Here is a 23,422-nt window from a genome sequence, read left to right as displayed (position 1 = left end):
GTTGTTCTTTTTCTCCAGTTTTCCAGCATGTCTTTAAACATGGGACCATCCTTAGGATTTCCCTGTAGGGCATCAAACTCAGATCACTCAGTCCTTCTTCCTGCACTCATATTTAGACCACCAGGAATCTTATTAGCTATCTTTGCCAGAGATCGCACTACCTTGTGTGTCTGCCCCTGTTAGCCTTGCAAGAGATCCATCAGCCTTTTTTGACAGACTATCACAAGGAGAATTCACATGATCTTGTGTATCCTCTATGTCTTGCAAAGCTCTTCAAGAGTCCTTTTATAAGAATTACTTTTATTCTTGTGTGTTCCTGCCTAAATACTTTTCTACTGTCTGTAGGAGAATTTATTTTGTTTGAATATACCCAACTTACCAAGTTATCCAGATCTCTTCTGTTTGAATGGCCTGCTCCCATTGCTATTTACAACTCTATTCATGTTTGTGTCATCTGAAGGTTTTTATCTGCAGTGATTTTGTATCTACTTCCAAATCACTGATGGAAATGTTGACCAGTTTCTATTCTATCGATCCATGCAGAAACCCACTAAAATACTACCACCTTCTTAGCACCATCAGCCTACCAGCATCATCAGTCCCTGATGACCTTTTGCATCAATGTCGTGGGGTCTCCCCAGCACCTCCAGCCCACTTACCTGAATCCGTTCCTAAAGGGCCCTGGTGGAGTTCCAGGGAGAATTCAGGGGCAGCCCCTGCCTTGAGAAGAGTTTTCTGAAATGGCCACAGGCTTTGCCATGCCACTGTTCTCCCACAACAAACAGCACCTGTGCAGGCATTTTATTATGAGAGAAAAATAGCCACATAAAGAACACAAAGGTAGAAGTTTTGCTCTATTTCTAGGACAAGGCTGGTGCTGCAGTGCCTAGAAACTGCCCTGAAGTTCCTGTGCCCATGAAGTGAGTGGGTGTTTCACACATGGAAGGAGGTGACAGTCATTGCCAAGAAGCAGCAGATGTTTTCAAGCCCTGAGGAAGCACAAGGAGATGGCACTTGATGGCAGTAAGCCATGGGGTAAGGATCATCAGCTGGGGAGGCAACCTGACTCTGTGGTGGCAGGGGAGCAGTGCTGTGGGGGAGTTGCTGTCTGGGTTATTCATCAGATCCTCTTGCCCCCAGCCTGCTGGAGGCATGTTGTGATGCCCCAGGCCTGTAAGACCCTCACAGAGTGACACTGGCCTTCCTTCTTCCCACAGAGGGCACACTCTAGGGCTTCACAGCAGCCTCCTGCAGTCTCCAGGGGCAATCAACGTAGCGCAAAACCCCACTGACAGGGCCACGCTTGGCAGGATCTAGGGCCAGCAGGCTTCGCAGCATGAGGGCAGCCTCGGCTGTCAGGCGTTTCCAATGGTGAGGCAGGTCCGCCTCCAAGCCTGTCTCCTGCCACAACATGAAGTCCTCAAAGAAAGGGTCTTCTGGCAGACTCTGCTCCCAAGGGAAGTAGCCAGTCAGTAAGCAGAAAAGAAGTACACCAAAGGCCCAGGCATCCAAGCTGGTGTCAATGGACAGCCCCTGTGCATCGGTGGTGTTGCTCAGCTCTGGGGCAGTGTAGGGAATTACCCCAGCCACCAGTTTGAGCTTGGTACCCTTAGGCCGTGTGAGCCCAAAGTCAGTCAACTTGATACACCGACATTCAGGATCAAAAAGCAGCACATTCTCGGGCTTGACATCACGATACACAAGACCTCGGCTGTGGATGAATTCCAGTGCGCTTGCGAGCTGCTTGGCACAGTGCTTAGCAGCTGGTTCAGGGATCCCATCCTGCACAGGGACAGACAGAGGTAATATTGCACACACATGGCATCTTAGCAACCCTACCAGCTGGGCTCTCACTTGTTTCCTCTGCAGGGAAGGCCTTGGCATTTCTGGTCTTGCAAGCTTGAAGCTGGTTCAAAGCTGTAGTCCCCTGAGGTGAGAGACCCGTATCCCACTGCTTTTCCTCTCTCCCTCTGACCCAGCCAGTCTGCGCAGAGGCCAAGTGGCACAATCCTAGTTCCCATGCCCTTGTAGCAGCACTCACCCGTGGTTTGATGATAGAGATGAGGTCTTTGTGCAGTGCCGGTTCATAGAGGAAACCATAGTACTGGCTGGACTCAATTGCAATTCCAAACATCCCAATGATAGCAGGGTGGGTTGCAAGGGAAAGTGCCACACAATACTCATACAGAAAAGTATGCAGCTTGGTATTGGCTTTGGGTAGCAGCTTAAGAGCCATGGGAGTCCCTGGGGATGGGGAGAACGTGTTAGAACCCCCCTGAAAACCACTCACAGCAAGACCAGATAGAGATGGCATTGGGCAGCCATGGGGCAGGCAACTCAGAACCACAAGGAGGTTTCTGGCCCAAGTCAAGGCCCTGAGTGCACTAACAGGCCTTACCAGCCCTGACCAGCACATGAGTTCTCCCCACACACCTTGTCCATGGGTCTAGGACCACAGTTTAGCTCAGCCTGGGGCGGTCAGTCCCCAGGAGGCAAGGCCAAAGAGCCAAGGGAAGAGGAGGCAAGGCACAAGAGCTCTCATGGTGGAGCCAGCTCCTCACCTCGCTGCCTGTGGGTCACTAGCACCACGTGGCCATACTTGCCCCTGCCCAGCTCCCGAATGACCTCGTAGTGCTCAGCCACCTCCGTGCGCACCAGGCTCTGGGCTGTGATCTCCAGGAGCTCATCTAGCCCAGCTGGTGCCTTTGTCACCGCCACTGCCACAGCAGAGCTCTCGGCCATTGCTGAGTGCTGCAGAAAATAACACAGACAGCCTTAGTCAGAAACAGCACAATGTGCACAGAGAGAACTATGTCAGACCTGCCACAAACCATGCCACCATACCATGGTATTTCTACAACATCAAACCTGAGCACTCTCACAAAGGTGCTGGAGTTGAGCTGGTGCTTTTTGTACAGTGCACCTCTGGGCAAGGTCCCTCATTGTATACAAGGTCTGTGTATTGAAGGGGACCTCTAAACAGTTGCCTGTCTCCTTCTAATTGTAGTCCCTAGGACCTCTCATTTTAAGACTCTGGACCATTTTTCTGTGCCTGTCCTAAAGCTTGGCCTTCTAGGCCTCTTCTTATTCTACGATCCATAGTGTTAGGAGCAAAACATTAATAGAATCTCAGATCATGAAGCATGACCCAGTCCTTTTGCTCTCATTAGCCTGTTGCAAAAAGACCACCTCTCTCTATGCTGAAGAAAGTCCTTTAGGTACCAGCACAGATAGGCTTGTTCCTTAGGCAGAGACACAGCTAACCGATGACAAATACCAGATTACTAGTCCGAGGTAGTGCTCTCTGAGCAAGGCAAAGGGAGTTCAATGTCTCACATGCCTGCTTACACTTCTGACCCAAAGTCACTCATCTGTTCAGCTAAGAAATTGAGGCAGGAAGGAAACTCAGACATGGGTGGCATTTGGAGCTAGAGACAGCTGCTTGAGACCCATTTCAGAGAAATGTTGTTTTCAGTCTCTCTAGCTAGCAATAAGGCAGCATTGAAAGCACCTGTGCCAGCACTCTCCCCCTGACTACCTCCCTGTGCTCTGAACATGGGCACTTAGTCACCCTGGGCCTGGGAGCCCATCCTTGCTTCAGAGCAAGGACATAGTCACCGAATCAGAGAATAGCTGGGGTTGGAAGGGACCTCTGGAGACCTAGCATAGTCCAACCCCCATGCTCAGAGCATGGTCAGCTAGAGCAGGTTGCTCAGGGCCATGTCCTGTTGGGTTTTGCATATCTCCAAGGAGGCAGACTCCACAACCTCTCTGGGCAACTTGCTCCAGTGGTCAAGCACCCATATGGTATTATTTTTCCCTTACATTTAAATGGAATTTCTTGTATTTCAATTTGTGCACATTGCCTCTTGTCCTGTCACTCACTACCACTGAGAAGAGTCTGGCTCCATCTTCTTTACACCCTCCCTTCAGGTAGTTATGCACATTGATAAGTTCCCCCCTCAGCCTTCTCTTCTCCAGCTAAACAGTCCCAGCTCTCTCAGCCTTTCCTCATATGAGAGATGCTCCAGTCCCTTAATCATCTTCATAACCCTACGCTGGACTCGCTCCAGTAGCTCCATGTCTGTCTTGTACTGGGGAGCCCAGAACTAGACACAGCACTCCAGGTGTGGCCTCACCAGTGTTGAGTGGGGGGAGAAGGATCAACTCCCTCAAACTGCTGGCAACGCTCTGCCTAATGCAGCCCAAGATGCAACCCAAGATCCTGAGATCTATTCTTAGATATTTCTTAATGAGTGTGGAGCAAAACAAAGCTGTGGTATAAAACCAGTGGCTCACCTCAGCATCTACAAACTCAGGATCTTATTCCCTGAAACCTTCTGACTCACATGATGACCGCCCCCTTCTAGGGGAAGGAGTAGGACCTCATGTTGCTGACTGTAAAGGCAAATGGCACTCTGGGAATATGAGTGGGAATTGCCTTAGGGTTTTTTTTGCTGTATCTGTAACCAGAGCTTACTGTACTTCCTTCAACTTCCAGCCTCCACTGCTGCTAAATCTGGTCACACGGAGGAATCCAGTAATTTAGCGACACAATCATTTAAACCTAGGAAAAGTACAAAAATGCCAGAAGTGTATAGGAGCCCAGGAGTATTTGTGGGAGAGTTCCCTTTCTCTTCCCTTTCCTCCTAGATTGCATCACTAAATCTCATCTAAATCTGAAAATGTCAAGTAATTGGTTCTAGTTCTCTGAAAAGCCTTTGGCTTGGTATCAGAGGCAGCAGCAGGCAAAGTTGGACAGTCCATAGGGAGTTCAGCACTGAACAAGTGTGTGCATAGGAGGGGATGAATGAAAGATTGGGGAGACATCATGATGACAGCCAGTCTGGAAAGTATTTTAGAGATTTTGCTTTGATGTTCTCCTGTTTGCTGCTCAGCCATCACAGCATGCAAAATTCCACATAACAAGGGCACCCAGAGACTGCCAATGGATCCACTCTGCTACTGATATTTGCAAACCAGTTTTGTCACTTTTAGGCATTAAAAAGAGTATCTGAAAAAGCTTAAAATTTCCTAGCTAGGAACATAGAGAAAAGCTTAAAGCATAATAGACCTTTGAAACACATAGCCCCCCCTTAATATTAGATAAGCTACAGTTACACTAAATAGGAAATAGAACAACAGGAAAGATGTCTGCTTGCCTCATACAGAATAAAATAGATTTGTATTTTTGATAAAACATAAAAAGAAGATCTCTACTGTAAGACAGTATTTCTCCTATATCAAATTCATGGTCATATACAAGTTCTTGTCAGCAGACAGTTCACAATCTTCTCAGATAACTTAATTTCTCAAACTTAAGTTAGATAAAATTTCTTCCCTCATGGGCAGACCACCTGTTAATGATATCTAACCCAAAGGTATGTCCTTTGCACAACCCACACTAGTGTGTAGCCATCTCCACTACGGAAAAGAAGGAAAAGGAAGATCCAAGGCCAAATGATAGACAGCTCACCAGGAAATTCATACCCTTTCCACTGTCAGGAGATGCTCCCCAGTCTCCTGAGAAGGCTAGCCTATGGGGATACAGTGTCTCTGCCTAGGTAATGTCATTCTGGCTCTTCCACCAAAAGGATTAATATTAATTAATTAATTAATAAGGCCAGAAAAGCACTTCATACATGTTCATGCACTTCATTCATGTCAAAGACAGACAGACCTATATTGTAATCTCACTATATCACAACTAGAGCTATGACACCATTAAAAATGTCCATAAGCATATGGTGAGTAGGGACCATCTTCCAGTCTGATCTTCTGCAGAGCATAAAGCCAAGCCAAATAAACTACAGCTTTTGGGTCATGTCTTCCAAATCATGCAGGCCTGATTCAAAGACAAACTTTGGTCTACTGGAAAAGCTAGCTTTAACATTCTTGCTGTTATGTATTTATACCATATCCTAATTTGAATTTAGCTACCTGCTGTTCAACTTCCTTAGCTAGAGAAAAGAGTCCGTCAGCACCTCTTATTTTTCTCCTGTCTTCTGTAGGGTTTTTATGCACTGTGCTCAGAGGTATGACTATAGCTTATGAGGACATAATTTAAACTACTTAGATTGAGTAAAACTAGCAGTGTACAGCCTGAAACTCAGCCTGTGTATTTAGCTGACTCCTTACATAAGCTTCACAAACCATCAAATTGTGCTTCTGTAGCATTCAAATTAGTTTACAGACAGATAGGATATGTTTCTAGAAATTATAGTCACGTTTTGAACTTCAGAATAAGCATCTTCATACCCTCTGATCAAGACACCTCTCAGTCTTCTTACTGGTTAAACTCCTTCAATGTACCTTCTGTCCAATTGTCAGACCAAGGCCTTTTGTCCAGCTCTCAGACCCACTTTATGGCTCTTTTCTGAACTCTTGCCAGTTTTTCAGCTCCCAGTTTAGACCATTGACTACTCCAAGGGTTGTGCTGTGAGGCTCTGAGTGAGAATCACTCTCTGCACTCCTGCTGTGACCCCGGGACCTCTTTTTGCAGGGGCTCTGCAAACTCATACTCACACTGAGAACTCATACTCACACATCCATTATGATTCCAGCATTTTTTCAAAGTGCTATTTTGCAGGGGAAAACATACAGTTCCTCTCCACCTGCCTTTCTAAATGTTACCTGCCTTGTTCCTGATTGAATACTTTTCCACTGCCTTTGATAAAGCACATTTTGTTTGAATGGACTTAGTGTATCAAGCAATTCAGATCACTCGGTGTCTCTGTTGTTATCATCCACCACATGCATTTCTGTTTAAGGGCTGTGTAAAGATCCCATCTGCAGGGATTTTCCATTAACCTCTAAATCATTAGTAATGGTTCATGTAGTACCTGCCAGAAACATCCTATTCGGAGAATATTCCCTGAAAACTATTTGCACAAATTCATCCTGGCATTGATCAGAACCAGTAAGCCACACATTTTAAAAGGATTTAAAAATCAGCAAATTTGCAAGACTCAGTTTAGCGGAGATTATAATTTCTTACTAGTGTCCCCACCTTATGCAATTTTGTTAAATCTTAACCCTGCTATAATGCTCTTACTTTTGTCAATGATTTAGAAGAAAACACTGAAATCATCCTCAGAATGTTTGCAATGACACAAATATCGGGCCAGTTTAATAATGAAGAAGAAAGACTATTGCTATTTACTGGCATGTATTGCTTGATAAAACTAGTGCACATGCACACATGTGCACACGCATGAAAGTATTTCAAACAAGTAAAGATGAAGGGAGTTTAGTGTGGCACTAAGTGACTGAAAAAAATTGGTATGTCATGTTAATCAAGTCAGTGTAAGTTATTTGTGCTGCTTTGTAGATAAAATGGGCACTGTGTAAACACAGAAATGCAGACCTGGTATAGCCTCATTTCCTTTGTAGGCTTTAATATGTAGGATGATATAGACTTGCATTAGAAATAGTGTACAGTGATATAGATACACATCTAAGTGATACAGATACAAGGCTAAGAGAATAAAGGTGTGAGAATAACAGATGTTGCAGATTCCACCTTTGCATTCACTCTGCGAAAGAGTGAATTTCCCAGATGCTAAGTTAAGAAAATAAGCTTCACTGTAAACAAAAAAAAAAGGTATAGCTTTTCAGCTTACGTATAATAAGCTGGAGTTATATTAGTTATAATAAAAGAGTTATAATAAAAGAGTTATAATGAAAAAAGAGATCACATGCCTTAGAGCCTCTTGCACTGAACTGTAGTTTCTGCAGAGGTTCCTATGCACAGATGTGCTGAGACAGTCTGAAACTTAATCTCTGAAATTCAGCTAAACTAGGAAAACTTTATTTCTGAAGAGCTGGGTACCTGCCAATGATTTCTGCACTAGAGTTGAGAATATTGTGTGCCACTGGATTTTGTATTTTTATTAGAAATGCATTCCTCTACTTTGCTTTGCATTTTTATCTACATTTTGTATGGTGTTTTTTGAAATGTTAAAAATCTACTGTTGTGAATCTATTGTGTTTCTCTAGGACAAATTTCCTGAACTGTTCTGGAGGCCAGTTATGTCTGAGGGTCAACAGTATTAGCTATTGGATTGTTTGCTATCTCTTTAAAGGTATCCGTGAGATCACAGTTCATGAAGCTAGTGCTAGTGTCCACAGTTTGACTGAAGAAGGATTAGGAAAGAACCATGAAAATGATAAAAGAGCTGACAAGTACAAGTGTAATTTCCAGGGGAGCAGTCTTTTTAGCTTAGCAAATAGTGAAAAAGTGACTCGATCATCTGTATGTACTTTCATAAGTACTAGAAATTTGAAGAGGGCTCTCCCACTGAGTAAAAACATTATAATAAAAACCAGTACCTGAAGCTGAAATGAGGCAATTTCAGACCTCAAGTGCAGTGCACATTTTATGAGGAAGGATATTTATTGCTAAAAAAATCATCGAACAGTATAGAAGAATCTCTCTCCATCATTGGGACTTTTAACTCAAAAATGGCTTATTTATCCTAAAAGACACACTCTAGTGCAAACCACATTTCATACAGGCAAAGTCCAGCAACCTTATTACATGGGAGATTGGAACAGATTATCACAGCGGTTGTTCGTGGCCTTATTACTGATAGATTTATGGGTTACTTTTTAAAACCCGTCAGCAAGCCAGTACTTAATCTCACTGGAGGGACCTGCCTGACTGTTCCCTTCACAGGACTGCATAATGCTCTCCTTCGGGCAGAAACACACAGCCCCAGAGAGACCCACACAAGTGTCCTCCGTAAGGACGGAGGATACCACAACCTCTGCTGCTATCAGCAGCCTCCTCAGACACAACTCCACAACAGTCTCACAGGGACCAAACCACATCACCATCTCCTCCCAACAAGCAAGCTGGGACCACGGCACCATTCCACCAAACACAAGTGCCAGCCAATACCCCCTGCCTAAAACAACCCTTCTGGGCAGAGCCACCTAAGGAGCTCACCATCGGTCAGACCACACCAGACACCTAATGTCAAAAATGGGTGCACTCCACATTGTGCCAGCATGCTCAGCCTGAGTCTCCAGAGCTGGTTTGCAAGGGGTGCCCAGTCATGCCTTTCTTTGTGCCTATCCAGCCTCTTTTGTACTGCTACAACTGCAGCTTCTCCTCCCACACACCCTGTCCCTCTGCATGAAGCCTCTCACCTTCTCTGGCAGCACAGTATGACAGCATGGACTGCCTTGCTTCCCTTGCTGCTGCCGCTGGGCTGGGCTCAGTGTGCGCCTGCAGCCAGAGGGGCTGCCAGGCATTACAGGGCTCAGCATGACGCTCCGCCCCTTCCCTGTGTCCCCAGTCCAGGGGGGCATGGAGCTGCTGTGCTGAAGGTGACCTCGGCAGGGAGGAGGAGAGGGGCAACAGGAGCAGGAAGAGGTTGCCCAACTACCCAGTGTAGGAGGGGGAAGGTGTTGCAGGGCTCAGGGTGGATTTGCTGCTGCTGCTTCAGCTGTACATCACAAGCCCCAGGGATCCTTCAGCAGATTCACCCTGCTTAGCCCTTCTCACAGGCTCATGCCCCCATTACAGGTGAGAGAGCAGAGCAGCTTGCTGTGTGGATGCACAGGCATTGCTCTGGGGCCGTGTTAGTAACAGTACAACCGCGATGGCCGGCTCAGAACCACACTGTGGGCTGCCAGTGCTTTCTCCTGGCCACCAAGAGGGCAGAAGGCATTTCAGTCACAACGCCCACATCAGTGAGTATCAGAGACTAGGCATGAACCATAACTGGTTCAAGGTCACTTCATGGGACCTGGTGAGTCAGACTCCTCGCACAAGCCAGCACTACAGAGCACTATGGAGGAGGTGAAATTATTAGTGGTAACTACAATGGCTTTTAGACATTTCACCTGTTCCCAGTCCTGCCACCCAGGAGTTAGCCAAGGCCTAACTCCTCTTTCTTTCACCTGAGCATGGAGAGGAAAGCCTCCCCTGAGGACACCAACACCATGCAGGTCCCAGATCTTGGCTCTGAAGCAAGAACTTGTGCTTTAGAGGAAACGGACTGATTTGTGCAACCAGAACATTGATGCATGCAGCCATGACACAGGAATGCTGGGGCCATGCAGGGGAGCAGCCAAGGCTTCTGCCACCCTGGTGAGCCTCTGTGCTCCCTTTGTGGCCACAGTGTGGTGAGGAAGGCTGAGGTGAAAGATACAGTCTAACATGGGAGAGCAGTGCAGCCCCTGTAATCACAAGGGCTCTGTTTCCAGCACAGGACTGAACCTTATTGCCTACACACAGGAGGGAGGGAAGTTACACCAAGGGCTTGTCACTCAGTGTGCTGCCCAGCGTAAGGGCAGTAAGGTGAGATGCACTGGGCTATCATCACAGAGCTGGGAAGAACCAGTCTGCTGCCACTCAGGACTGGTGCAAGAAATCAGAGGGCAAGAGGAGTAGCATAGTCATGCTCTGAGCTGTCCATTTGCTTTTACTTCTCAGCCTCTCTCCTCCACTCTAACCACTAACTCAAATCAGAGTTTGGGATCTACCAGATCTGGGAACAAAATTTAGTAGGCTTCCTGTTTTTTCGGCTAATTTTTTCAGAGCCATATTTCCCATGCTTTTCATTTCTACTTTATGTGCAGTTGGGAGCTGCTGAGCAGCTTGGTTCAGCGAAGAAGCCCCTTTTGCAGCCTTGCCAGCAGCTCACCAAGGAGTAGCTTCCTTTGGCAGAAAGATCCCTGGCTGAGGGCTTTCCTCCCACCTGCAGCTCCTCTGATACTTGTACATCTGGAGGGCTTGCCATGCATTCTCACAGCTCAGGGAAAATGTCACATACTGTGTATCATATCTGTGTGAGACTCCCTGCTCTCTGTGCCTGAGGATCGGGCAAAGAGCAGCTGCTGGAGGTCCTAGAGCCTGCTGTTCAACTAATGCAAGCAGCATTTGTGCATTTCAGGACTTCTGTAATTTAACACCTACACCTACATCACCCATTCTGCACATATTTTGTCCTGCAGGCTACCAAGATATTGGGCAAGGTCAACACAGGCAGAGATGGGAATATGAAGTAACCAAGACCCTCTTTGTCTTTCAGAAAGTTGGTCCCAGCTACAGACTTGAGGATACACTGTCTCCAGCCCTGGAGAACAATTTGCCTCCAGAGCCATGAGCAGACCCACAAAGAATCATGTGAAAATGCTGTACATCAAAGTGTGTTGTGGATCTCTCTCTAGATCGGTTTACAGGGGCCTAGAACAGCATGAAGTGTACTAGCATGAAGTGTTCTGATCCAGGGATTTGGGCTGTGCATCTGCACATCCTATAGGCAAACTCTGTAGCCAACCTTTGGAGGTGAGTGGAAGAGGAACAGTGGGAGAGGGGAGGAATTATAGGTGGGTATTAATGTCACTTCTATTCAGATTGTCTAATATTTTCCTCTGCAAAGACTCCTTTAAGATGCATGTTCATGCTTTGTGAAACAGGCAGACACTGTGGATGGCCTTTGATATTTGACAGCAAATATTTTGCACAAATGCCTCCTTCTTTACCTCTGAAATGTTGTTGTGTTTAGCATGCTAAATTTCCTGTCCCTTGCATGCCTTTTTCACATAGGAAAGGCAGCATGCAAAATAACAATGGAACATGAACATTCTCAAGAGCCAGATGTGGCAGCCAGTGTCACAAAATCATAGCAGTGACAGAGACTGCATGAGGAAAAGCTGGACTAAAGCAGCTTCAGTGAAGGGGTCTAGACAATTAGGACTTCTCCACACCTCTTCAGTCCTTCCTTCTCTCCTTTTCTTCCTCTTCCCTGGTGAACACAGAACAGCCCATTTCATTCCTACCAAAATAGCAGCTGTACGTCAAGTGACTAGATAATTTCAAAGGCTCAAGGTTGAATCCCTATTAATGATGCATAATGGGGAAAACATTTCATTTACTAGTATTTGTCTTACCTTGTTCTTTAAATAACTCTGAGACAATCATGCATATATAAATAGTGTTAAAGGAGCAATAAGGATCCAGTATCAAGTGTTCAAAAGTCAGACAATGCCAAGTGCATAGACGCCTGGGCAACTTTAACACTACCCCTTCAAACAGAAAGCCTTCAGTAAGCACCAGAACAGCCACTGCGGGGCCTGACTGCTCCAACGCACCATTAGCAGACTACAGAGTTTCTCAAGTGTTGGCAGTAGTGTGAGCCCACCCTCTATAATATCCCTGGTTCATGACTCTGGTGATTCCCATAGGAGATGAGCTGGTTGGGAAGTCTGTACTCCCATTTTGGAGTTACCCAATCCGTGTGGCTCCTTAGTTTCCATTCTGTACCATCAGAGACAGCAGTAGCATCTAGGGTGATGGAAGATTCAACTCCTATTTGAACACAAGAGAGCACTCCTTGGCACCACAATGGGACTGAGGCTTATCAGAATGGCCATGTATGAGAGAAGGCTGCTGAAATATGAATATCAAGGTCCATTTACTTAATGCTGCTGTATTCCTCCAGCTTTAGAATGACTCTGTTCTTTTAAAGTTGCAGTTTATGGCAATGCTCAAGTTATCTACATTCATGCAAGTTGACCATAAGCATCTCCATAGAACACCACTGATGGCAGCTTTGCAGAGCAGCTCTGGTCCTTTCGTCTTCAGCACCCAGCTTTGCTTAGTGCTATCCAGATCCAACTCAGTGTCTGATGTGGGAATAGCTCTTTGGCTTCCCCATTGCCTTCCTACATCTTCTTCTATTAAAAAAACTGTGAGCTGCCAATGCTTACCTCCCCTACAGCCCCAGCAGGCAGGTAAGCCAATCTGCAGGGTGCTACCAGGTGGGGGCTGCCTTCCGGATGCAGAGCGGGGGCCTCACACTCACCTCAGCACAGGCAGGGTGCTTGGAGGAGCCCACCAGCTGTGCAGACCATTTGTGCTCTGAGGTCATTCAGCGCTACCCCACTGCTGAGGAATCTGCTGGCTGCCTTCCTGAAGCACATACAATGTCCCACCCCTCCTGCCATGCCAAACAACATGCTCACACCCAGCCCAGGCCTCACGCTCCAGAGGTGCTCCCAGCCATGCTCCCCAGCTTCAGCAGGATCCCTCTTGCCCAAGACCTCCGATTACTCATTGATCGCCGCCACCACTTCAAAGCACCCAGCCCAGTCCCATTCCAGACTCCTCTCCCTGTGTTGCCCCCTTTCACCACTGCAAGAAGCATCCTTCCCAGCACAGCCCAAACTGCATTTGCACACAGGTCCCAGGGTCTCAGTGCATGGTTTGGGGCAGGGCAGCTCCAGCTCTATGCAGGCATGGGACTGGGATGCAGCACAGATGTATTTTTAACCTTCTCCCTTGTAATCTCTCCCAGCCTCTCCCTCCAGAGCTCAAACAATACACAACATTCAGTATCCAGGATGCACATCAGTGTTGCCCCTGAGACTCAATGGCTTATTTGTAGCCATAGATACAACTGGGGGTTGGCTGGCCAACAACTCAGCTTGCAGCACCCACCACAGCCTGGCGACCAGTGCCACTGGAGCAGGCTGTTGGCTGGGCCTCTGGAAAGCCTGGAGACAGATCCTGGGAAGGGAAAGATTGTTGAGAGGCTTTGTAGGAGAACAGGCTGGATGTGCAGGGGAGAGGGGGTTTGGAGCTGACAGTGCAAGCCAAGGCTGCCATTGGGAGATGGGACATGGTAGGACGGTGCTGAGTGAGGGGCTGAGGGGCTTGGGCTGTGGGGCAGAGACAATGTGCTTTGCTGGGAAAGCCTCTTTCTGTCAGGGTGCAGCAAGGACCAGCTGCTCCCTGGGGGATGGGGAGCCAGGAGCTGAGGATTACTTTCCAAGTAAGGCAAAGCAATGCGTCTTGCCTACCTTTCAATCTTTCAGAAGGCTCACGTCTTCCTTTTGCTGGAAGGCAAAGGATGCTGCCACTCGCAGGGAGGCTGGATCAGTGCTCTGCTACATTATGCTATAGCTTCATCTGCAGAAGGCAGCAGACCATAACCCTGCAAAACGTCCCCTATCGAGCACCCTTCAGAGACCATTGCTGCTGAGACACTGCCCCCCTGTGTTGGTGCCTGATGTAACACAGAGCATTGCATGGGCTCAACTATCTCCTGAGGGCCTCCAGGAGAAACTGCAATAGCTATAATAAATAGATATAGTAAAACCTTGAAGGGAATGGTTAAGTTGAACAGAGTATTATTGCTCACTATCTGTTTGAAAGATAAAAGAACAGGTTCAAAACAAACCCAAGAAGGCTTCTTTATGCAACATGTCCTTCAGCTGTGGAACACCTTGCCTCAGGAGAGTGTGGGTAATAAACATTTATGTGGGCTCATAAAATAACTGGATGAAGACTCTGCAGAGGAAAAGCACAATTAAATACAAGATTCAACATCTGTCTCAGATTGCTGGAAGCTAGGAGAATATTTGGGGGATTTACTACATACTTCCCTGCTCTTATATCTTCCACGAGGAATTTGCCATCAGATCGTACAAAGAGCCAGCATACACAGTTAAATGGTCTTTTATTCGGATCTGGTTCAGCTGTTCGTATTCATTCCACTAATGAAATTCTGTGGTAACATGGGTATGCTGCAATACCCCCTAGGTAAAACTATGAAGGCAATAAACTCCATGACCCCACTCTGCAACCACTTCTTCCAAAACAGCCCCATCCCTGGTATTTAAATAACTGATGAGTGATTCTCTGTCCTGGGCTATCTTGTCACCTTTGTGGTCTCTCCCTGCCTGCTTGACAACTTTCAGACAAGGCTAGGAGGTTAGATGGGTGGTAGAGGGACCCTTAGGGCAAAGGGTTTCCAGAGATGGAGTGGAGTTCATCTCTAAGCAGCAGGATTCTGGATTATTTGTCCCATCTCTGAAAGAGCCACCTGAAATGCTTTGTCTATGGGATGGTATCAGAGGAATGGGCAGCCTTTAAGAAAACAGTTCTTTAACAACTGAGGGAAACTCAGGAACTTTTTCACAAGCTTTTCTCAAACTGCTGGGGAAAGGGTTTACTTATTTCTCTTGCAAAGGTAGTCCGATCCACCTCCATGGCTCAGGAGAAAATTATCTCCCAAGCTCTGTAGCCACAGTGAATGGGCACCTTCTGCATAGCTCTAAATGCTCTTCTCAAAGACGCCCAACATTTTTTTGGCTGCTGCAGCATGAGCCAAGTCAGAGGATGATCAATGACAACTCCAAGATCTCCTTCCTGAATTGCAACTGAAAATCTAAGTTTGGTATCACATAGGCATGGGTTAGATTGTTTTTCCCTAAGCGTATATTACCTTATATTTATCTATATTGAAGCTCATCTGCCATTTGTCTGCCCAACCACTTGGTTTTGTGGGATCCTTCTGAAGTTCCTTACCATCAGAATATTTTTTGACCACACAGAAGAAGTCAGTATCATCCTCAAACTCAGAGATTTCACAGTTCAGTCCCTTCTCCAGGTGATCCATGAAGAAGCCGAATAAAGCTAGTCCCAGCTCACTGCTCACTCTTTTCCACCCTGAAAAGTGTCCAGTGAACCCTACCCTTTGCTTCTTCTCCTTTAATCAGCTTTCATTCCACAAAAGGACCTTTTCTCCAGTCCTGTAGCAACTTAGTTACTTTCATTACTTTTCATGATGAACCTGTTCAATGGCTTTTTGGAAGACCAAATGTGTTATTTCATGTGTTCCCTTTATCCATGTGCTTACTGACACCCTCATAGAACCAACATGGCAGGAGGGAGGATTTCCCTTTACAGAAGCTATGCTGACTTTTTCTCAACAGTTATTCATGTGTTATTCATGTGCTTATCAGTCTTACTCTTATTATAGACACCACCATCTTACCATGGATGAAAGTCAGACTCATCAGCCACTTTTTATAGGGGGGATGGAGAGTTATACTGGCAATTCACCAGTGTTCTGGCACAGTGACTTTAGTGATAAATTATACATCTTGGCCAGCTGTTCTGCACATTTGAATTCCTTTCAGAATTTTGGGCAAATGTTGGCAATGTTTGGGCAATGTTTGGGCAAATGTAGTGACTTACCAAATTTCAAAGTATCTGACTGGTCTAGTGTCTCCTGCATTCTTATTTTAAACTGACCTGACTCCTCTGACCAATCTACTGCAAACACAGCATCAAGAGTGGAAGTCTCCTGAACAAATAGGGCACTCCTCTGCTGAAAGGTGGAAGGAGCTACTGTATCCTAAGGCTTCCCTCCCAAATGGGCATAGAAGAAAGGAGCTTGAAAGCTTCCTAAGCTCCCTAGGAGAAACACTGGAAGTGTGACATCTTGCCAAACCCACCTCTCAAAAGCTGCATTGTCTTGCCTCTTCCCCTGAAGTGTGACCACTAGTGTGGCTGTTGTTGCACCTGCAAGGTAATATTATTGGTGAGTAGGGGCAAGAAATCCAGACAAGTTTATTTGACCTGTCATTTGATGTCACTAATCAGGAAACTGGAAATACATGTGGAAACTTGACCCAAGTGACACTAGGGGCTGATATTAAACTAAGGAAAAGTCCATTAATTGCATGGCTTAATTTAGTTGCTTTGAAAGTCAGTTCCACAAAAGTGACCTGATACATCTAAACCCTTTGAACATTAATTTTTCTGAACTGGGTACCTCCCAGGGTCTGAGCTTCAGCTTTTCTTGTCATTGTGGTCCAGTGATCCATCTCTGGTATGAGATGCCACTAGGTAAATCCCTAGATACCAGGCTGGCTGAGAGCCTGGGACAAAAGTGAATGGGGGAAGACATGCAAATACGAGGGCAGAATCAAAACAGGCAGGAGACCATCCTTATCCTGATGAGAAGTTAGTGGATAGACATGCATGAAAGATTGGGGGGATTTCAACCCCAGGAACTCCACTGTCATAATTCTTATGTCTCCACAGAAAAAGGAGACAGAAGAGTCTTGGCTGCCTTCAGGCAACCCCTGATCCCTGCTCACTTGGGCTTACCTTCATGCTAGCCTGCCATTTTCTCAGAAGCTTTAGGACCTGCAGCTCTGCAGCTTTAGGTCTGCAGCTTTGATCCCTGGAGACTTTTCAGTTTGTGCAGCCCATCCAGGGGTGTGCCATCTGAAGGACCTCTGCAGGCATGACACAAACAGTAGGATGCCCATCTGTGCTCCATCCTTGGGGGACTTCAGATGCAATTTGAATCTTCCAGAAAGGAGATTTCATCACCTTCTGTGACTACATGAAAACTGAGGCTTCACTTGTTGGAGTTCCAGAGCCCTCCCTAGTAAGGGAGTTGGAGAAAACTGTGGGTGTTGAGATGTCAGCAGGGATCATTCCAGAGGTGAAAGGAGCTGATCTTCCAGACTAACTCTGCTACCTCCCATTTATCCCGTGATAACCAGCAGTTCTGACAGTTCTTGGCAACCTCTCATACATCGTAAAATATTCCCACACTCTCTGGAGAGGATTTTCTCTTCTAATCCTCAGTTTCTAATCACAAAATCAGGAAGAAAGGATGGGTCCAGGATAAACACACCCATCCTATTGTGGCCTGAAATGTTCAGGTTGCTGTCTTGCTTGTTTTACCATGCAATGGAAGATTCTTTTGCAGAGCCTTTTCCTTACTAGGAAGTTCAGATATTAAGATTATCTTTTCAAAGAAGTCTGTAATTTTGGTTTCTTAGGCTGGACAGCTCAGGCCTGAGCATCAAAGCTGCCAGCAAGTCACAGTGCCAGCCACAGGCACAGGTGAAGACAGAAAACAGTGTCGAACACTTCTCAAATTCAGGCTCTGGTTGATTTTAGCTGGAGCCCAAAACTGCTTTCAGGCACAGATCTGACCACCAGAGATGCCACATGAAGTAAGTGTTTGTAACATATTGTATATGGCATATGACGCTGCAGAGAGAAAGCTGTGAAAGGATGTACTGAACAGGTTTGGAAAACTCCTGACTAGGCTTGGCCAGTAGAAATGGACATACCAAGATGCTAAATCAAAGTTTATTATCCAAGCCATACAAAACAGGGGATAGAAAAAGAATTTCTGACCTTGAGTCAAGTCTTGTTCTTTTATACCTCCATAAATCCATAGCAACTCCACCAGCTACAACAGAATTGCTTCTATTAGCAGCACATTTTGGTTCAGATTTCACTTATATGCCAAAGGGAATAAGCTCACAATTATTTCCCAAAAAATTATCATGTAGCATGAATAGAAACCAGACCTAGGATTAAAAAACAAACAAACAAACAAAGCCCCACAAAGTAGTAATAACTGAAATTCATAGTTCATTTTTAATAGGATTTTATTTCTTGGACGCTTAATCTTCTAGCGATATTTTTAAAAATACATTTGGGGTTTTTTGTCTACAGCCATTCCAAAAAACATAAATGCCAGTAGTTTCTGGGGGAAAACAGAGTACCCAAAGTAACTGCATATCATTGCCCAAGCATCATATAGTGAGTTTCCTGGGATAACTGACATTGCTGCTCCTTACCACAGTGCATGCTTAGTTCAGCATCAGCTCATTTCTGCTGCAAAACCTTGCTGTGCAGCTGAGCTAGTGGAGATAACTGGCTTGCACTACAGAAAGCTAATCTTCCCATGTGGACACATCTTTTTGGCATTTTCCAAATAAGTCTTCAGGGAAAGGTCACTTAAGTAATTGCTAACAGCATCAAGTCTTTTGCTCTGATAAATTCTGAGTGCTTTTCTTTACAGCCACTGATCTAGACTGGTCAACACAGCCAGCTGTCAGCAATAAAACCAGGGCATTAAGTAGATATGTTCCTCCATTAGGGAAGACACAGATCAAAGCCTCTTCCATATGGGATGTATAAATTTTCTAAATGCTAGCCGTCTCCTGGAGTCTCTGCACTACACTCCACTATTTCTTCAGAGGAGGAAATGGCAAATGTATTAGGGGTGACCTAGCTGGAGCATGAATTAGGTGCCTCTGTATAATGTTGATGAGTGACTTTCAGCCACAGCTTGGGAAGCTGAAAGCTCTCTAGCTAATGTATCTCATGTTTAAAGCATCATTTCCATAGCCTTAGGCTCTCCCATGGGGTCAGTAAACTCTGCATTCAAATAAGATTTTAAATCCTTGGTGAGTGACAAGCTGGATTGGCCATTTGAGTCCTAATCCCTCTCTCCACTGGAACATTTTGCCATTAGTACATCAGACAGATGCTATCAAAGGTATCACTGGAACAGCAATCACTAGCCATTCATAGTGAGCCAGCTGGAAAATGCCAAGAGTTGGGACAGTCCCTTTTCCAACCCATTAGCCCACAGGGGTTTCTGTTGAGCCCTCCCCACCTCTCACTTGCTGCTATAGAGAATGACACAGTGCAGACATCTCTCTTTTTTTTTCCTTTTTCTCCTAGGTCTTTGCCTTCCCATAATCACACAATTCCCAATTTGCGGGGTGGGGTGGCCCCACTTTATTCAATCTTGTTTTATTTCCTTCTCTTCTGAATTGCATTCCAGCTCCTTGTCTTTCTGCTGAAACATCCTGCCATGTTTCTCCTCAACCTCCTTTGCACTTGGTATCAGGCCAGCAGAAGTATATTCGGGGAAGCCATGAGATTAGGGCTCAACAAGGGAAAGGCATGGGTGAGATCCCAGAAAATCGAAAGTGAGATGTCAGTTTTTCCCTAAGTTGCTGTTGTCATATCAAAGATTAATTTCCATCATCTCACCAACTGTGCTGTCTCCCTCCTGCTATTTTCCTCAGTCCAGGAAGTCCTGGAAATTTAACTTTGCACTTTGGCATAGGATCTCCAAATCACCATAGCAACAGCCACGAAGTGATACAACAAGGCCATCTTTCTCCTACAGTGCCATCGCTCACAGTGTGATGGAGAACGTTTTGCCACGGCGAGAAGTGTTTTCTTCCTCAAGTCTTTAGGGCACCTGGGAATATAAATGTGCCCTGCCTTGCCCCTGCAGTGCCAATCCACTGCCTCTCCTCCAAAGCTGCTCTCTCTTTAGCTCTCTCCTTAGAGGGGCTCTGCCTCCACTTTGTACCACCAGCTCTTTGCTACTATCTACCAGGGATATCTCTGATAATATATCTGGTGTCCTGCCAGAGCTGATTCTTGGTCCATTAAGTCAGGGAGGTGGACAGGAGGCATGGGATACCCATGACTTTCAGGATGTCACATCACTGCCAGTGACTTTTCCCATCCCAGTACCCTACTTCTGCTTGTCATGCCTTTCCATCTACCTCCTACACTTTTCACTTACCTACTTCACTACACCTTTCACTATCCTCTGACTTTTCATCCCTCTGCACTCACAGCCAGACAAGACAGCTCCTTGGCAAGCAGAAAGAATCCGCGCGTACCAGACGTGCTTGGCCTATTGAAGATGGCCTTCAAGTGTCAGTCCAGATCTCTTTTTCTCTTAGTCACTGTGACTCTTTCCTGTCTCTTCGATCTCCTTGAACTCTTTACTTTTCTCACGCATCTCTGATTCCAAGCAGCCGACGCTGCTCTCCGCTCCCCTCAGTGCCTCACTCCTGCGCCTTTCCCTTTCCCAGGCAGCCACGTGCCCTTTGGTCATCCCACTTGATGGCTCATCACTCCTCACCTGTTCCAGTTTCACCAAAGACTCTTCCTGCCACCTTCTTCCCTGCCCTAGTGGTAAGACCTTTAAGCTGTGCAGTCTCTTCCCATTGTGTGGTCTCTTCTTCCCTGCCTGTAGTCACCTACCAAAGGCATCTGCTTGCAGACATTTAGTCTGCAAAAAGAGAAAAATGAGAGAATGAGATGTTAAACAGATAATTAAGGATGTGCTTAAGCAGTATTTTGCAAAGGCAAAAAAGACAGGAATAAGTGAGCTCTAGCCATGTTGCCTGTTAGAGAATATTGAACTGAAGCTGTCTAGAATTAATTGCTTAGCATAACTTGCTTAGCATTAGTAGCTAAATTTGCTGAAGCCTTAGGCCTCAGGCTGTGAACTTGCTGTGAACTTTTACTTAGATAAGTAAAAGGGGGCCCCAGAGCCGGTTCAAGCTGGAGGGATAAAGAAGTTACATGGACAGCAGGAGTAGCCAACCTTGAAGATAAGCAGCAGCCTGCCTAGAGACAATGAAGGGGCCCAGTGAAGAAGGGGAAGAACCCAGACCTAACTGTTACTATTGGTCCAAACTATCGCTTAAGGGGTGGGGAATTTAGATTGTAAGGGTATAATTGCCCAGGGATTTCTTTGTTCGGGGTCCCTCTTCGGAGGCACCCAGCTCGAGCTGTAATTACCGCACGTATGTCATTAAATTTTATTTTTCTTCAATCTGACTTCGAACTTCTGCCTCAGCAGGAACGTAGGGTCGGACCCTGTTATGGAGGTCGGCGAGCCTGATTTTCCATAACATGCCAGCCACTGTAGTGCAAGCCCAGGCCACCTGGAAGCCCTTTGGCTATGAATAATGAGTTGGAGCTAACACAACCTGCTAAGAGGCTGGATTGCTTAAGCAAAGCACCCTGCTAACAAGGCTACACATCATCAGTCTGGCTCTGGCTATGAGTAAAACAAGTTCATGGTTGCTTGCAAAAACCTCAGCAAAGCCAAACACAACAGCACTGCTCTCTGCTTTAGCATCACATGGGCCCTCACATCAGCGAAGTGTGGGCTGGAAATGAGCAGCAAGAAATAACATCGCCGCAGGGCATTTTTACTTTTGTTTTTCTGGCTTCAAGTGATTTTAATGATGTAATTTTATAGTTGCATTGGCTAGGAGGGTTCCACTAGGTGAAAATTTCGGTTTATCGTGTCTGAAAATATGCAGGGTAGCAGAGAAATTTCCCCATAGTTAACTTCGGACTAATCCTTAGCTCTTAAATAGGTGTCATGAAGAGACTTCTGAGTTCTTTGCAATAGAGGGAAAAGCCAGTAACAGCCAGAGTGTAGAGCATCACCTGAGCCACACAGCAGAGCATTGGCACAGCCAAAAATAGCCAGAAAATAGCACAGCCAAAAGGTCCACCTTGCACTGAGCCTTACATTGGGCCATACTGGTGATATCAGTACCAATCACTGTCTCCTCAATAACCCTTATTGCAGGGAAGAATTTATTGCCTCCCTTCTGGTACCCTCACAGGCCCCTGATCCCTTCAATGTCATTTTAACATTCCAGATTTTTGGACAGATACAAGCAGATACAACTTACCAAGTACAGAAATTGCCATAGAAAAGTTTCCTTCTTGTCTCTCAAATGTTGAACTCCTCCCACAATTCACAGAATTGTGGAATAAATAATCTGATCCAAGCCCTCCCTCAAAGCACTGCCCATTTCACTGCTTCCTCAGGATCATGTCTTGGTGATGTTTGAATGTCTCCATGGATGGAGATGGCATCATCTCTCTGGACACCAGCTCCTGTGCTTAACCACTCTCACAGTGTGGTTACTCTTCTTTCCTTATATCTAGTCAGAATTTCCTTGCTGCAAATTGTGTTCATTGCCTATCATTTTTTCACTGCACACTTCTGAGTCTGGCTCTGTCCTCTCTACAGTCCCCGCCCTTTAGTTAGCTGAAGACATAAACAGCCAGTTACAGCTGTTGAAATTCCTGCATGACCTTTTCAGCCTTGAGCCTCCAGAGCCCCGTGTGCCATATTGAGAGGGATTCCTGCATTAGCTCACCACAAGGGGGCAAAGCCAGGCTGGGGCCCTGAAAGTGCCCTAACTTACTGAAATGCCGCTAGGACAGGAATGCCCCTTTGCCCTGCATCCCTTCCCCCTGCAAACACGAGTACCTAAAAATTATCTTTAGCTTTTTGCTCAAAGCAGTCAGAGGAAGGAACAATAAATTGTCTCACCTTTTCATTTTACTGAAGTGATTTTTACTTGGGGTTAGCAGGCCGCTCATCTGAGGTATCCTGGCAATTTTCTAATCATTAAGTATTCTGGAAAAAAGAAAGAACCTTAAAGAAATATTCAACAATCTGTAGGCTCAACACGTGGTAAAAAAACTAAAGATCAATTTAAGAGTGCAGTTGGAATAACTTCCAATCCCCTTAACAAATAACATTATCATAGCTTTGCTGAAGTTCATGGCAAACCACCAGCCCAGATGCAAGGTTTCCTCACCACCTCTTAATATAGCTGTGGTGGAAGGGAAAGGAAATGTATCACCACAGGTGCCAACATCTGCTCCACGATCTCAAAGAGGAACTTTGTTTTGGAGCTTTATTAGTGCATTCCTTTCCCCACTTTCTGAAGTTAAGTATTCTGTTATTTGCTGGATTTTGATATACTTCAGTGCCAACAATGATAAACGGGCAAATAAGTAAAATGTGCCGAGAGAGATTTCTAAAAGCTTAAAGAGGAAACAGGCACCAAACTCCCATCGATCTTCTCAGGGAGCTCTGCAACAAAGTACACTTTGTGGGTCTGCTTTTATTGTCTCTTACCACAAAAGAAATTAAGCCAGATTGTTTTGTGTCCCTGTGACAAATCTACTTCCCTGAAAAATGGTACCTTCAGTACAGCTTTGTAGAGG

At 45.7% G+C, this 23,422-nt stretch overlaps 1 protein-coding gene across 1 annotated transcript; it reads right to left on the bottom strand.

Annotated features, from left to right (window-relative positions):
• Positions 1 to 1,227: 1,227 nt before the first annotated feature.
• Positions 1,228 to 15,416, bottom strand: LOC106492494 (serine/threonine-protein kinase SBK2-like). The gene is made up of 4 exons (XM_013952348.2): positions 15,326 to 15,416; positions 2,562 to 2,774; positions 2,042 to 2,244; positions 1,228 to 1,782 (listed from the first exon to the last, which is right to left on the bottom strand). Exons 1-4 carry the CDS (start codon positions 15,414 to 15,416, stop codon positions 1,228 to 1,230), a joined length of 1,062 nt encoding a protein of 353 aa, XP_013807802.2.
• Between the last annotated feature and the right edge of the window lie 8,006 nt (positions 15,417 to 23,422).

The sequence above is a fragment of the Apteryx mantelli genome, chromosome 2 (assembly GCF_036417845.1).
Source record: "Apteryx mantelli isolate bAptMan1 chromosome 2, bAptMan1.hap1, whole genome shotgun sequence".
NCBI lineage: Eukaryota > Metazoa > Chordata > Aves > Apterygiformes > Apterygidae > Apteryx > Apteryx mantelli.
The sequence above is the reverse complement of the archived record's forward strand: the minus strand, read 5'-3'. Positions and strand labels throughout refer to the sequence as shown.

Excerpts from the sequence above, each read along its gene's own strand:
- LOC106492494 (XM_013952348.2), bottom strand. The coding sequence starts at position 15,416 with ATGGATCACCTGGAGAAGGGACTGAACTGTGAAATCTCTGAGTTTGAG. Across the intron at positions 2,245-2,561 it reads AGTGACCCACAGGCAGCGAG|GGACTCCCATGGCTCTTAAG; the intron begins GTGAGGAGCTGG and ends CCCCATCCCCAG. Across the intron at positions 1,783-2,041 it reads TCTCTATCATCAAACCACGG|GATGGGATCCCTGAACCAGC; the intron begins GTGAGTGCTGCT and ends GTCCCTGTGCAG.